At 36.2% G+C, this 15,477-nt stretch overlaps 1 protein-coding gene across 2 annotated transcripts in view; it reads left to right on the forward strand.

The window, feature by feature from the left end:
- The first annotated feature begins 563 nt into the window (after positions 1-563).
- The window catches only part of MDFIC2 (MyoD family inhibitor domain containing 2), a 123,307-nt gene continuing 108,393 nt past the window's right edge, over positions 564-15,477 (forward strand). For both annotated transcript variants that reach the window (XM_030801867.1, XM_030801868.1), the window contains exons 1-2: positions 564-645; positions 1,227-1,314. In XM_030801867.1, the coding sequence (XP_030657727.1) occupies positions 1,227-1,314 (88 nt within the window). In that variant the 5' untranslated portion in view covers positions 564-645. The remainder of the gene's footprint in view (positions 646-1,226; positions 1,315-15,477) is intronic.

Below are 15,477 nucleotides of genomic sequence, written 5' to 3' on the forward strand. Positions count from 1 at the left end.
CACCATGTCTGGCAAATGTCTGTATTATCCTTACCTAAGAATTCAATGACATATCATCTTTGGAATGTTATTCCAAACTCCCTTTGGAATATCTACAGATGATAAAAAAAAAACTTGAAATGTTTTCTTGTTGTTTATAAAATATTAGGTGGAAAAAACACTCGCTTTTTAAACTATCAACTACAGGATGAATTTCCAGAGTGTAGCTTTAAAGTTTTCTCTTTCTTTTCTTTTAATCAAAATAGCCTGTGTATATTTTTCAATACATTTTTTTCTACATCTTTTAATATTAACCTGAAGTAATGAATGGCAGGGATGGAAGAAACTTGGTCCAGTTGAAAAGAGTTCATTATTTTTTCCCTATTTTGCAGAATGTCATTTTAAATAAGTGCTAGCCTGGAGAAGGTTTTTATTGTTTTCAACCACAGGCTTTATATTACCTTAAAAAAAAAAAAAAAAATCTCTCAGCCGCAAGTTGGATGCTTCTGGCAGCAATACAAATCTAGCACCACCCGGGGAGGGAGTGTATTTGCTTCTTTGCTCATTTTTGTCAGGATAGAGGAATGCTGGACATCCAGAGACAAGGGAGGCTGCAGCTCGCTGCTCCCCAGTCCCACACCTTGGGCCTCCCTTTGGAACACACAGGTAAGTACCTTGCAGTGCTGATTCCAGCAGAGCTCATTGCGAGCAAGCCATGAAAGTCAAGTGCACTGCACCGAAGGTTCATAAGAGGTCTCGTCAACACCTTCAGGGAGCTCAACTTGGCCTGGTTTAGGTCATAAGGTTCTTATTCCCACCCAATAAATTCCTGAAAAGATGCTTTTGTGTTTTATTGTTATTTGTCTCTTTGCATACCACTTTGCAGCATGCTTTTCTATAGGCTTTAAAAAATAATAAAACAGCCACTGAATGTTTGTTTGTTTGTTTGTTACAAATCCATGGCTAGTTGTTAATCTGTTATTCTTTCACATTGAGAAATTGTAAGGTCTTGTAACAATCTTTGTTGCTGGGCAAGGAAATATCATATAAAGTTTAGTTTGCAATGTCAATGTTTTAAAATAACACAAATGAATAAAATGTTAAGACTTAACATTGGACAGTGAACTGAAAAACTATAGAGATAAAATTTTCCCATAATATGGCAGTAGTTTCTAAATATAAAACTCAATGTTATAAATTTGGGTTCTTAATGAATTTTTTATATCACAAATTCTGTTTCCACTTAGATGTCAGAAACTGAGCTGGAAAAGATAAAAGTAAGAACAGCTGAGCATTTAGAAAATGATAAAAATAACATTTCTTGGTTGAAAGAAGGTAAGTCTTGCTCTTCATTTTCTATTGGCGTGAAAATTTTGCTTTTGTTTATAAGCAAGGAATAGTGTGGGAGAAGGAGGAAAAATGTCCTGACCATTCAAATAGTAGTACTTCTGATTTTCACTCTTTTTTTTTTTTTTTTTCAAATTCTCATGTGGCCTAAGTGGTTGTTTGAGGATCTTTATTATTAAAATGCTTCTTGTGGTCCCTGTATTGCAGGAAACATAGATTACTTTGTTGGTAAGACTTAATATGCATTTTCTACTCAGACGTATATTATCTGTGAGGTCTTTGCAGTGCTGTAGAGTTTTCTCCTTTATAGCCAAGAAGACTAAATACTTTAAGGACAAGTATTTTTAAATAATAATCACAGAAAGGAATGCTTGCTATAGGAAAATATGTCTACAAATAGAATCACCATTCACTGCAATTAGAGAAGCCACCTTCCCAGGGGAGAATGCTGTCGGCCATGGGCACCGCATGCGTAAAATGGTTGCTTGAAATACACACACAAATCAATATGTTCTCCTAATGAGTACAGATTTGCGCACTTTTGAAAATACATCTAAACCTGTGATTATTTACTAGAAGGCATGGTTTTATAATTTTTTGATTTTATGATCACTTTTAATGTCTCATAAAGGTAACATTTGATATTTTATCTAAATAGGCATGCTGTGTCTTTTTCAGCATTTAATGAATCTATTAAATTGTAAAAGGACAGCACTTACTTAAGTAGTTGACATTCTTAAAAACTGCTTTATAAGGTCGTAGGAAACTAATAAATATGTCAAGTTAATTAGACAACACCAAAATAATGATAATAATAATATCAACACTGACAATGTTTATTGACATTTATTGATGATTTTGCTGAATCATCATGAGAACCCTGTGAAGCAGTTATTATCCTTAATTTACCAATAAGAAAATCGAGCCTTAAAGAGTTCTAGTAACTTGCCTAAAATTACAAAATTGGAAAGTGCCAGAGCTGAGATTCAATGCCAGTTTGTGTGATTCTACAGCATGTGAATTTAACCACCACCTCATCATGTTCCAAAGAAAAAAAATGTTTAAGTTACTTGTCAGAACATGATCTGCGCTCAAAAATGTTTTCCTGCAGTGTTGCAGTCAACACCTCCAACTTCATCATACCCTCACATCCACTCTTGTCCTTAATCTCACCCTACCCCCAACCCTAATTTAAAAATACACCTATGGCCGGGTGCAGTGGCTCACACCTATAATCCCAGCACTTTGGGAGGCCGAGGCGGGCGGATCACTTGAGGTCAGGAGATCAAGACCAGCCTGGCCAACATGATGAAACCCTGTAACGCTAAAAATACAAAAATCAGTCGGGTGTGGTGGCACGCATCTGTAGTCCCAGCTACTCAGGAGGCTGAGGCAGGAGAATCGCTTGAACTGGGGAGGCAGAGGTTGCAGTGAGCCTAGATCACACCACTGCACTCCAGCCTGGGTGACTGAGCAAAACTCTGTCTCAAAAAAATAATAATAATAAATAAAATTAAAAATAATAAAAATGCAGTTCTTTAAAAAAGAAAAAAGATGATTATTTCTGCCCAATTCCCCACCAAGCAATTTTAATGGTAGGACATCATCTCTGTAAGAGACTCTAATTCAGGACTAAAGTTGATGCAGACAAAAAGTATTTACAGAATCATTTCTGTTAAAAGCTTGAAAATTCTCTAACTTCTTTTTTTTGAAAAGGTCTTTTAAATAGAATCCTTTAAAAACAATGTGGAAGGAAAAAAAATAGAGCATGCATCAAAGAGCCCCTGTGTTTCTCTTACGAATCTCAAATCCACGAAGATAAGAGATGTTCTTCACTACCACTTATGAAGTTCATATTATTTATTTTTACTTTAATTACTTCGTGCTACAGATGTCTCACACAGAAATAATAATGAAATTGATAGGCCAATCAACTGTTTCCTGAAGAATTTTCTTTAAAAAAAGAATTGTGTCCATTAAGTACAGCGTAGGCATTGAATTCTTGTAATCTATAAAATCTAATTTCCCAGGTGACCTGTTTTATCTCATTTGGACACTTCATTTAAGCTACACTCAAATTATGTTTACTATATTTCATAAAAGGAAATTGAGCCAGATGCTAGATGACAACATCTTAATTGGGAATTATCAGGATGAGTTACTTTTCAAACATAAATGTCTTTTTTTTCAATGTTAAGAAAAAGTATATGGGTTGGCTTATTTTTTAAAAAGTCAAAGTGGTGCAGTAAAAAGAGCATGGCATTTGGAATCAGGCAGGCAGCGTTTCTAAATCTCAGCTCAGCCATCTACTAGCTGGGTGATTGTGCCATGTTACTTTATCTCCCTGAGCCTCAATTTCCTAGCTGGGGACTAGAATGCTTGCTTTATGAGATTATGGGAATGTGATTTCATTACTTCTCTGTTTTTTTTCCCTCTTTAAAAGCATTACTCAGAATAATACAGTGATTTTTTTTAGAGCTTAGTTCACACTTTGAACCATTGGTAATAGAACAACACTTTTTATAGTATTTTATATAAATTCCTCCTTTTAATACCTACAACAAGGTGGTATGCAGTAGTACTGTCCCCATTTTACAAATTAAGGGATGTAGGCTTGGAAAGACTTTAGATCTTGCTCAAATTTGCAGGGCTCTTAAGTGGCAAATTGCATCTCCAACCTCAGTCTTTGAGGTCCAAATTCTATTCATTTCATTGAACCACTTTATTACAGTGACTTCCACAACAGTTATCAATCAGAATTTTAAATGTGTCGACCTCCACTCTCCCTCACTCCCCCTTAAAAAAATAACAGATACTTTCAGTTGTTCAAAAAAGTGTTTTTCTCATTAGTAACAAAGTGGTTACATCTCACATGACAGTGACTCTGCTGCCTCCCTCTGGAACTCCAGCTGAATACTGCTCACTGTTAAAATGTGGGTAATCACAGCAATGCCTTATTCGGGTTGGAGCAAGCACTTCACTGGAGTCGCTGACACAAAGCACTGAGTGCAGTGCTTGATTTCAGAGTGACCATGCAAGCAACAGGAGTTACTCCCAACATCACCATTCTGAGTACTGCGATTATTTCTAACTTCTCAACTTCAAACGTTCATATCATTTATCCAATTCAATTCAATGTTATTAACTGGAGAGACTAGAGACAAGGTATAAGTGTGGCAGAGAACAATACAAAAAAGAAATACTCTCCAGCACTCAAGGACCTTATTATTCGTTCATCTCATTCAATCGTCTTGCTTTTGCCAGGAAGGCAAAGAGGTGCCTAATTGCCCTTGACTTTCCCCAAATGGGTCATGGGCCTGTTCGCATCAGTGGTGGTGTCAAAGAGATCTAGGAAAGCCACAACCAGAGCTATTACAAAAAGTTAGACTAAATTTTGTTTGAGAAACACCATTGACAGACCCAAAAAAGCACTCATTTTAAAACCATGCTTGGAGAAACCCTGTTTTAAGATAATCAGATAAACAAGGCATGATTTAAAAATATGCAACATTGCTCGGCATAGTGATTCATGCCTATAATCCCAGCACTTTTGGAGAAGATGGGGAAGATCCCTTGAACCCAGGAGTTTGAGACCAGTGGTGAGATACCATCTCTACAAAAAATAAAAATAAAAACAAAAACATAAAATTAGCTGGGTGTAATGGCATACCCCTATAGTCCCAACTACTAGACAGACTGAGGCCAGAGATTGCTTGAGCCTGGGAGGTTGAGGCTGCAGTGAGCTATGATCACACCACTGTACTACAGCCTGGACAACACAGCAAGACTCTGATTCAAAATAAAATAAAATATATGCACCAGGCAGGATGAGCTGCATTATGTAAACTGTGGGCCAAGGTGGTCTAGGAAGTCCAGTCTTGAAGGCAGTCACAGTGTCTTTGCACAGGTGGAGAGAAGGAGGTGATGCAGGGAACAAAGGCATCAGAGGCTGGAAGATGCCTATTTCGGTGCTAGGGAAATGGGCTTATTGGCTAATTATTCATGTACGGAATAATGCAAAATGAAGTAAGAAAACCGATTGAGTGCTGACTATAGGTTAAGTAGTGGACATTGGTTCTGTGTTGTCACTGGAGGCCTGAGGACAAGAACTAAGAAACCGAGGCAAGGCTTGTGTGATATGAGCCTGTAAATATGTAACTGGTGTGCAAAATGGGGTGGAGCCAGCAGATGAAATGTTAAGGGAAGGGGGTGGTGATGGCTAATACAGACAGCTACATTTAGCAGCCTTGAAGTGAGAAAAATATGACCTGAATAAAAGTCATATCAAAGAAAAGGAGAAAATAGGCCCAAATGTGAAAACTTTATGGAGGAAAAATTGTTGTAACATAGAAATTGGGGGGGGAAATTACAGGTGGAATAGGATGTCAGGTAATACCCCATTAAGCCAAGGAGCATTCTGGGTAAGCATTTCAGTGCTTGTAGCTTACACCATTTGATACGGAAGAGAAACACCAAGATGAAGGGATGGAAGCCCTTAAATTGTTGCCATTTGCAGTTTAAAATCACAGCATTGCCAGCATTTGAACTGCACACAATTTCTTATAGCGTCTCCTAATTTTTCAGGAAAAACTGGAAATCTGGATTTCTTTGTGAGATCTCCTAATTGTTAAAGGTTAAGTAACACCACCACCAACAACAATAACACCACCACAACAACAACAATAAAATGCCAAGGAGGACAAATGAAGCCAGGCTCTGGAGTCTATTTCAGCCTATAGACTGCCAGTTTGCAGCTTCTGTTCTAGGAGGCTGTATCTCTAAACGAAACCTAATATAATTTTCTGAAAACTGGTTTTCCATAAACATTGCTTCATTGGCACAGATTTTCTCTCTATCTCTCTATTTGTCTCTCTCTCTATATATATATAAATATATACACACATACATATACATATTTATTTGTATGAGCAAAGTCAAACAAAGTCAATGTGTATATATGTACACATATATGCATATACATACATATTTATACATATGAGCAAAGGCAAGACACCAATCATATGACCTAAAAAATGTGAAGCTAAGAATATTGAAATAAATTTTTTGTCCTTCAGAAAACTAGCTACCTGTAATTGTTTTAGTGGGGCATTTTATTCACAGTTGTCACCAATAGGGGAAAAACAAATCATTCCAAGTTCCAAGTGCACCTTTAATGCACCAAAGCAGTAGTTTTGCAATCTTCTAACCAGATGTTGGCGCTGTCCAATGACTGTTAAATTGTGTTGTACCCAAATGGGAAAATTCATGAGAGAGAAAAAAAAGATACAAAAATAGGGGGTGGGGAATGGGCAATAAACAAGCTTTCTTCTCTCCTTCCATACATGCCAGGAAGGAAAGAGTATGAAAGATGAGAATTCTGTAGTTGTTTTGAATTAAGTATAGCTTCTTTTCTGTAAGCAGTCACATGATCACTGCAATCTTTGGTGATATAAAAACCATTATTGGCCGGGTGAGGTGGCTCATGCCTATAATCCCAGCACTTTGGGAGGCCGAGGTGGGCGGATCATGAGGTCAGGAGTTTGAGACCAGCCTGGCCAACATGGTGAAACCCCGTCTTTACTAAAAATACAGACATTAGCCGGGCTAGCCATCTGTGGTGGCGAGTGCCTGTAATTCCAGCTACTCGGGAGGCTGAGGCAGGAGAATCACTTGAAACTGGGAGGCAGAGGTTGCAGTGAGCTGAGACCGCACCATCGCACTCCAGCCTAAGTAACAGAGCGAGACTCCATCTCAATAAATAAATAAATAAACCCCATTATTTAGGTGCATTTTGGAGGAAACGCCTCTAAACTTATTTAGTGTTGACATAGAAAAGTTACATCACCAGTGTTTTAGCACCTTGAATACACTAGTTGTCATGGTTATCAGAATTAACAAATATTAGAGACTAATAATCCAAAATACTAGAAAAGAGCCTAGAGGTCCAAAAAATCCAGGTTCCAAAAATTCCCTTTTCAATATAATGCAAAATCTCAAATGCTTAATACAAAAATCTTATCTCATTCCTAAACTTTCATGTTTGTTTTCAAATAAGATGAAGAAACTGAGAATCTTTCCCACATTTATTGACATTCATAAATTCACTGGACTTTCCTTCTTTAATTCTAAGTGAAGACAACTTACTTCATTTCCTCAAAAAATAATTTTGGATCATGAACATTAATAGAATTCTGAAACATGCATTTTATTCAACTCAGCAACCATTTGATGTGGCCCCTCTTGAACTCAGAGAAAACATGTGAGACAAAGAAACAAAGATGCCAAAAAATGAAAATGTCCTGCCCTCAAGGAACTCATGTACTTAAGTGCTTTATTATAATGACTAAATATTAATCCAATCTAATTCTCTCACTCAGATAATTCTCATTTTTCTAAAAGGGATATTTTTTGTATCTCGCTTAAATATTAAGCCACACTAATGCTTATTTTAAATTGTTAATTTCCACAAATAGCATATCTTGAGACTCTTTTTACCATGTAAACACAAGTAATGGAATTATTAGCTCTTATTTCTGTAGTTTTCATTAACTCATGAAAGTGCATTACCTAATAACAAAAATAGGGGTGAAGAAAAGGTAACAGCCAAACAGAATGTCGTTTTGTTTTTAAGCATAGCCCACAGAAAAAAATAGATGTGAAAATATGCCCTCGTAAGTCATATAAATGAGTAAAACAAGGCCATGAAGCAGATAATTTCACAAGGGTAATTGTTTCGAAGCTTTGAAACAAGATGTTGTGATAGAGATTGGCATGAGGACTATCCTTTAGAATCAGTGGCCAAGGAAGTTCTCTCTGTGGGAAAGTTATTTGAGCTGAGACTTAAATACAAGAATGAGCCAGTGCTGCAAAAACCTGGGAAAAGCATTCCATTGGAGAGAGCAGCCTGTGCAAAGACAGTACAGCTCAGAAGAGCTGGATAGAAAAGAAGGAAGGGAAAGGAAAAGAGAACGAAAAAATGGGGAAAGAGGGAAAAGAAGGTGCTTAAGTTGGAAATAAGGCAGAACCTTGATGGTCAGTTGCGAATTTGGATATTTTTTCCCCTATTTGGAATTAGAAGCCACGGGAGATTCTAAACAGGGTAACATATGCAGTCATTTATATTGCATGAGGTAAAGAGAAGAAACAGAAATAAAGTAGGAGAGTATTGCTGTTGGCCATGCAAAAGATGGTAACTGGGATAGGAAACAACTTTGAAGATGAAATAGAAATAATTGAGTTTTAGGTCTATGCAAAGTTAGAACCAACAGGACTGGCTTGTGCCTTAGTGTGGGGTGATATAAAGAAAGGAGTCAAAGGCTGACCCCTGCCTTTGGAAATTGTGAAACAGTAATGATGAATGGTGAACTGAGAGAGAGAAATTGGCTAGAAAAGGGAGGAGCCAAAGATCTGGGTAGAGCAGGTTACTTGTGAAATGCCTCTGAGGTATCGCCATGGAAACTGTCAATTGGGCAATAGAATATATGAGATGAGTTGTTCTATTTTGAGAAATGTTGACAAGAGAAGTCTTGAGATTTTGCTTAGATCTGAAGGATGAGATGGCATCTGTTGATGGGGAGAGAAATGGAAATTAAATAAAATTTCTGGTAGAAGGAATGGCAAGTATACAGGCACTGGGGCAGGAAAGAACATGTCATGCTCCAAGAAGTCAAAGAAAACAGGAGTGACTGGGACATCTTAACCCAAGAGAAGGCCAGGATTCCATGAGTGTAGAGAGCTTGGCTGGAAACAGGCCTAGAGCCTTTCATAGACCCTGGTTGACATTTAGGATTGCAATAAACTCCTGACCCTGGGAATGCCTACTAAAGATATAATTTATATTGTAGTAAACTCTATCCTACTACATTTTATTCTCTAAAGAACTATCAGGCTGGGCGTGATGGCTCATGCCTGTAATTCCAGCACTTTGAGAAGCTGAGGAGGATGGATCACTTGAGGTCAGGAGTTTGAGACCAACCTGGCCAACATGGTCAAACTCCATCTCTACTAAAAATACAAAAAATTACTGAGGCATGGTGGCACATGCCTGTAATTCCAGCTACTCAGGAGGCTGAGGCAAGAGAATCTCTGGAACCCAGGAGGCAGAGGTTGCAGTGAGCCAGGATCATGCCACTGAACTTCAGCCTGGGCAACAGAGTAAGACTCCACCTCATAAAAATAAAATAAAATAAAGAACTATCAAAGAGTGGCACATTACTTTCAAAATTCAGGAATATTAAAAGGGAGCTTTATCAGTTTTTGAGAGGAAAAAACATATACTGATTCTGGCTACATTAATGAAAAAGGTAATTTATTGGAAAATGCAAGAGTAGCTCACAATCTAGAAGGGAAATCTAGGTTCAGGAGAGTCAGGAACTAATCTAGTTCTGGTGAGCCTAAGAACAAGATATAATACACTCAGATCACCACTTCTGGAATAAATTAGCTCCACATAATTTTTTGTTCCTCCTATTCTCCTCCTTAAGAGTCCAAGTCCCAAGGAAGAAAGCTCAATAGCTTTGGCCGTGAGTCTAACTCCTGGGTTAGCAAGCCAAGAAAACTTGACTGACAGCACCATAATGTTACACACAAGGAGAGGTAGATGCTTCTTCAGAGGGAATTCAGGGTTCGAGCATCAGAATAAAGGGAGAATAGATGCTGTGTGGCCCCAACATAATGTCTACTCTAAGAGCCAGTAGCAATGACCCATGCTCTTCTCCACAAGGAATAATATTTTCTTAAGAACCTGATATGTGCGGTTGATGAAGCACTGAATGTTTCAGGAAGGAGAGTACTTACTTTAAATGTATTGGCCTTCTACTGAAGTTCAAATGTCAAAATCATTTCGATTCTCTGATAACTTTAATTTATATTTAGAAAGTTCAGCAAAAGATGAGATCTTCTGTGTTCTCATAGGCCAACAAATTAAATTCCAGTGTCACATCCCACTGCTGATGGTTAAAATTTCTTTCCAACTAAGCCTATAAAGTAGTAAGTTCATTTCATATAAAATGATGATGTTGATCCTAACGGAATGAAAGGCCTACAAGATGCCATGTCAGCCTTCAGACTATGACCAGATGAATTAATCAGTGCAAAGTCCCGATAAGTTGTTAAATAGCAGATTTAGAGACTCTCGTTCAATGATGATAAGGCAGTACATCAAATCCAGAATGATCTTAGCTCACCATTATTAATTGCAGTTTTATGAACTAGGACTAAAGCAATCTGTAGAGACCAGGAACCAATCCTCCTGTCCCAATAGGAAGAAGACAATTGTAGGTAACTAGAAATTTCAAGAAAGTTACACCTTTTAATAGAGATTTTCAGTAGAATCATTCATTTTCCTACATGTCACAACAGCTGTTGCTGTGACACACTTAATCAACATTAGTATAAAGAGCAGTCTTACGGTGAGAGGAAAAAAAGTCTCATGTTCTATGCCTCAGGAATAAGGACATTCCATTTCTTGTAAATTCTACAAAGAGATACTTTACTTTTATATGATTATGGCCCATTTCTTTCAGCTTAGGAACCGCATTTAGAGGGAATATACTGGCTAATAAAATGCACCTACACTAGGTGTTCACCAGACCATTAGTAAAAAAAAAAAAAAAAAAAAAAAAAAAAAAGATAAAAAAAGGAATGTGAATAGAGCAAATGAAGACATCACTGTACAGGCATAAATCATTTCAACCATTTTAGCCATTATTTAAGCCTGTCGAGAAGTAAATGTGCAGCAAAGATGAAAAGCAAGGGCAATGACAGTAGATTTGCCAGTGTATAACTTCAAGAAAAAGTAGAGAGGACAACTCATAGAAGCATAGTATTAAATAAGACATCAGGCAATTCTTCTTCTTGAGCTAAATTTCCACACCAACATGAATCTGAAATGAAATAGCTACCCTGCAGAAAGTAAAGAAAAGTGCTTCATGATTTCTGATCTCAAACAACAGACAACAGAAGAAAATCTGCATTTTTAACTCCTCTTTCACGTATCAAATATATTTCATTTTTTGTATTTAGAAAATTCAGCATTATAGATAGAAAATTAAACTTCCTCTAGAGTTACCAAAATATACCTGCTAATATTTATGTTCAATATCTTGAATATAAATTCCATAAAATATGGAAAGTTTATATAAATAAATCTTCTTGAGAATTAAGAATGTATCAAAAATCTATATTCAGGCCACAAATTAAGATAAGATTCCACACTTCACATGTGTCTTAAAAGTAATTTGTTAGACCAATATGTGCAAATGCAGACTGATAAACCATTCCTACTGTAAAAGAAGCATTTGTTTTACAAAATAATATACAATTAAGTAAATGAAATCAACAAATGTTTTCATTTCCTGTAAGACACATACTTACACAAGGAATACACAGAGATTCCCATGCCCAATCAACTTATAATTCAGTTGGGAAAATAAAATATCAGCAACACATCCTGTTTACCATAGGATTCAGATAAGCACAAGCCCTTCAGCTGTATTTGAAATATAATAGAACATGCAAAAACAATGTGGGTGGAATTTTGCAGTATGAAATCTCTCTCACACCAAACCATATGAACATACCCAATTCCTTACATGCAGATTTACCTTAAAATTTAAAAAGTGTTTTTGTTTGTTTTGTTTTTAATGGACTCAGTAGGTTCGGGCTAAAACAGCTATGCTAAAGAGTCACTTGAAACAACAGAATTAATTTTAAAATATTAACTTAAATTTTTTACAGCTGTGTCTCAGAAGAAAAGGCCTTTTGTGTAAATAATCTTTATCACCCAGCCTCTTTTCTTAAAAAAAAATAGCTAATATCGCCTTTTAAATGAGGAAAAGCTATAACATAAAGAGTGGAGGTACTTAATAGGTAGTAAGGTGTTCACTTTTCCAAGGGAAATTACTAAATGAATCACTTATTTAGGAACAAAAGAAGAGGAGAAAATTGCACTAAGGGCTTTCTTGACTTTTTTTAAAAAATAGCAACATAACTTGGAGACGTAGTGTGTTTATAGGACATGAATACCTTGGAGTGTCCAAATCTGGTATAGCTTTAAACGTCTACATTCTGTAGGCTGACATCCATTAATTAAAAAGCAGCTCACTGGCCTCTGAACTCTAGGTCAAATAGCCAAGTATGAGTTTTGTAATATAACCTGTTCTATGACAGAAGAATGTACTTTTTGCTTCAGTTTTACTTAACAAATATCAGTCTCGTCTTGGATTCCCCTAGAAACAACTGGGAGAAATAACTAGTTCTTTTTATTTTAGAGATGAAGTAATAATACTAATTAGGAATCAAATATAATTTTTGAAAACATTCAACAGGGAAAAGTAACATGGTTAAAGGCTAACATATATATAATATATATGCATGTATATAACTACGTTGCTTGAAAAATACACATATCTAACTCCATCTGTCTCAATGCCCTTCTAACTATATTTTTATTGCATATCTTCTATTTGTAAGATAACATGGTAGTTTATATGAGAGAATCAAACACAAATAACACTCGATGTGCCTATAATAAACGTCTGTACAATGTTGTAAGAGAAGGTGGTAGGTAAGGAAAGTTTATCTATAAGTCAATAGATTTAAATAAAGGAGAAATGTTAAGTATTAGATTGTTGTTTACTGAAGGGCAAAGGGCGTTTCTGGCTTGTTTACCTCTATATTTGAGGTACAATAGCCCCTGAAGTAAAGCAGATGCTCAAAAATGACATGAATAAATGGAATGATAAATTTCAAAGAAGATATGCGACTCAGAGTTAGGAAGCACATCTAGAATTCAGAAAAATGGGGAATTTGGCTGGACTACAAATCATGGGTAGTGTTTCAGTAGGCAGTAACAGTACAAACTGATGGAATATGAGGGCCCAAAGTATGGAGGCGGAAAAGTCTGAGCTATGTTGTTTTCAGAGAACAACAGCTACGTTTGACTGGAGAAAGGGCATGTGTGGGAGTACGAAATAAATCTTAGCCATATTATGAAGGACTTTTAATGTTAGGTTGAAGAGTGTAAACTGAATGTTATTAGACAAAGGGAAGCCATAAAATATATGTGAGGTTGGGTTCAGGAAGGTAGAGATGACCTAAAGATAACAGAATCAGCTCTGTGCTTTAGAAAAGATTTGTGATTTGAGGATATTATGAAGATGGACTGGAAGGGTAGAGACTGAAACCAGAGTGACTAGTTAGAAGCTTGTTGCATCCACAAATGAGAAGGCATGAATTCTGAATTTGAGATATTGGTTTCCAGGGCAATGAAAACAAAGGGCTGGCACTCGAGAGAACGCTGACCCCAACGAGCCTTGGCCATGGACTGGATATTAAGGGATCAGAGAGACAGGAGTTGTCAGAGATTATAGAGACTTCTGGATTCAATGGGAAGTTTTAATATATGTCTCTATGGGTATGTGCTTGTGTGTGGCTTTATGTAAGTTATCTATTTTTTAGAAAAATTAGAAAATGAAAATGGCAAAAATTATTCTCAATCCCAACATGCATAGTCACTGTACATCTTATATGCTTTATATTTGTGTGTGTATACAAACACACACAAATTTATAATTTTAATAAAATATGATTATGCAATATTTTAATAGCATGTTTTGATGATTCATGAATTAATGTAAACACCTATCTAGGGCAATAAACATAGATTTATGGCATAATTTCAATGGCTCTACATATAGTATTCCATGAAGTAACAAAATATATGTAACCAATTACCCATTTTTGGATATTCAGGGTGTTTCACATTTTCTGCTTTTAAATCTCAAAGGAATTCCTTATGATGTGTTTTGGTATCTCCTTATAATCTGGCTAACCCAAAGCACCAGGTGATATCCTCACACCTTACTTTTGACATTTGGATGGCACTTTACAATCTATTGCACATCAATGCCTCAGCTTAGTTGCATAAAATATATGTGCAGAAGTATTATCATGCTTTTTTACAAATGAGGAAAATAAAGGTCAGAGAAGTTTAAATAATTTGGTCCAAAGTCAACCAGGTAGTAGACAACAGGACCAGGTCCCGAGCCAGGTATTCTGATCCTAAATCCAGTACATCTTCCATCATAGACTCTGCTTTGAAGTATACCTGAAGATGGCTAACCAAGAGCCCCTCATCTGCACTCATTACAACAACTAAAATTAAAGAAGACTGGAAAAGTTTGGGGAAGTCAATATAGTTGGGGTATTTTTAAACCTATTACCCATTCAGTTGGATTCCCTAAACACGAGCTTCAGCACAGTCATGGTGATTTTAACAAGAAAGAGGACTTAGTTATGAAATTAGGCGAAGATTCAGAAGCCAGCTTATCTGTAGATCACAGTGATTAAATAGTTCAAAATGAATTACAACTTAGTAATATTGCTGCATTCATATTTACGAGATGAAAGTTGGAGTTCAGCTCCCATAATATCCAGTTATTTAAGACACAAACGAATTATAAGGATTAATCATTTTAATATCTTCCCATTGATGTTGGCTAACTAAACAAAAACATGGCTGGTGGAGGAGAGAAGTAGAAATCTTATTTTGTTTGGTTATCTTTGTGAAACAAGCACTTGAAAATAAAACATATCACATCAAAGTGTGGGGAAAAAATAACTCCAATGCCAGAATCAACTATGATCAGATTAAGAAACAGCAATATATTTTTGCATGGCTAATAAACAGATCAAAAACCTGCAAACCTAAGGATATTTAGATGCCAAATCTAACTTTGATTTTCAAATATTCTTATCTGGTCAAACCATCTCTCCAAAAATAAAATTATGTTATACACAGCCCTGTTTTTTCATATTCAGCAAATAGCACCCGATTGTCAACCTTAGATGTGACCCTGATTTTCCTTGTTATATTTAGAATTTTTAAAAATTTGTCCCGTGATTCTTCAAGTAGCAGAATTAGCAAAGGATAAGAGACCACTCTCTAAAAGCTTTAAACCATAAACAAACATAACATTTTTCAGATAGCCATTATGCATCAACTGTACTTTTCAATCATGAATTAAATTCAATTGTACTTTGGTGGTCAGAAGCCTGTCAGTTTATGGTAATAACACTTTTTAGTTTAAACTTTTCTTTAGGTAACCAAATGATACTTTACAAACTACCTGACTTCTTAACACATACCCC

Source organism: Nomascus leucogenys, chromosome 21, assembly GCF_006542625.1.
Source record: "Nomascus leucogenys isolate Asia chromosome 21, Asia_NLE_v1, whole genome shotgun sequence".
NCBI classification, from domain to species: domain Eukaryota; kingdom Metazoa; phylum Chordata; class Mammalia; order Primates; family Hylobatidae; genus Nomascus; species Nomascus leucogenys.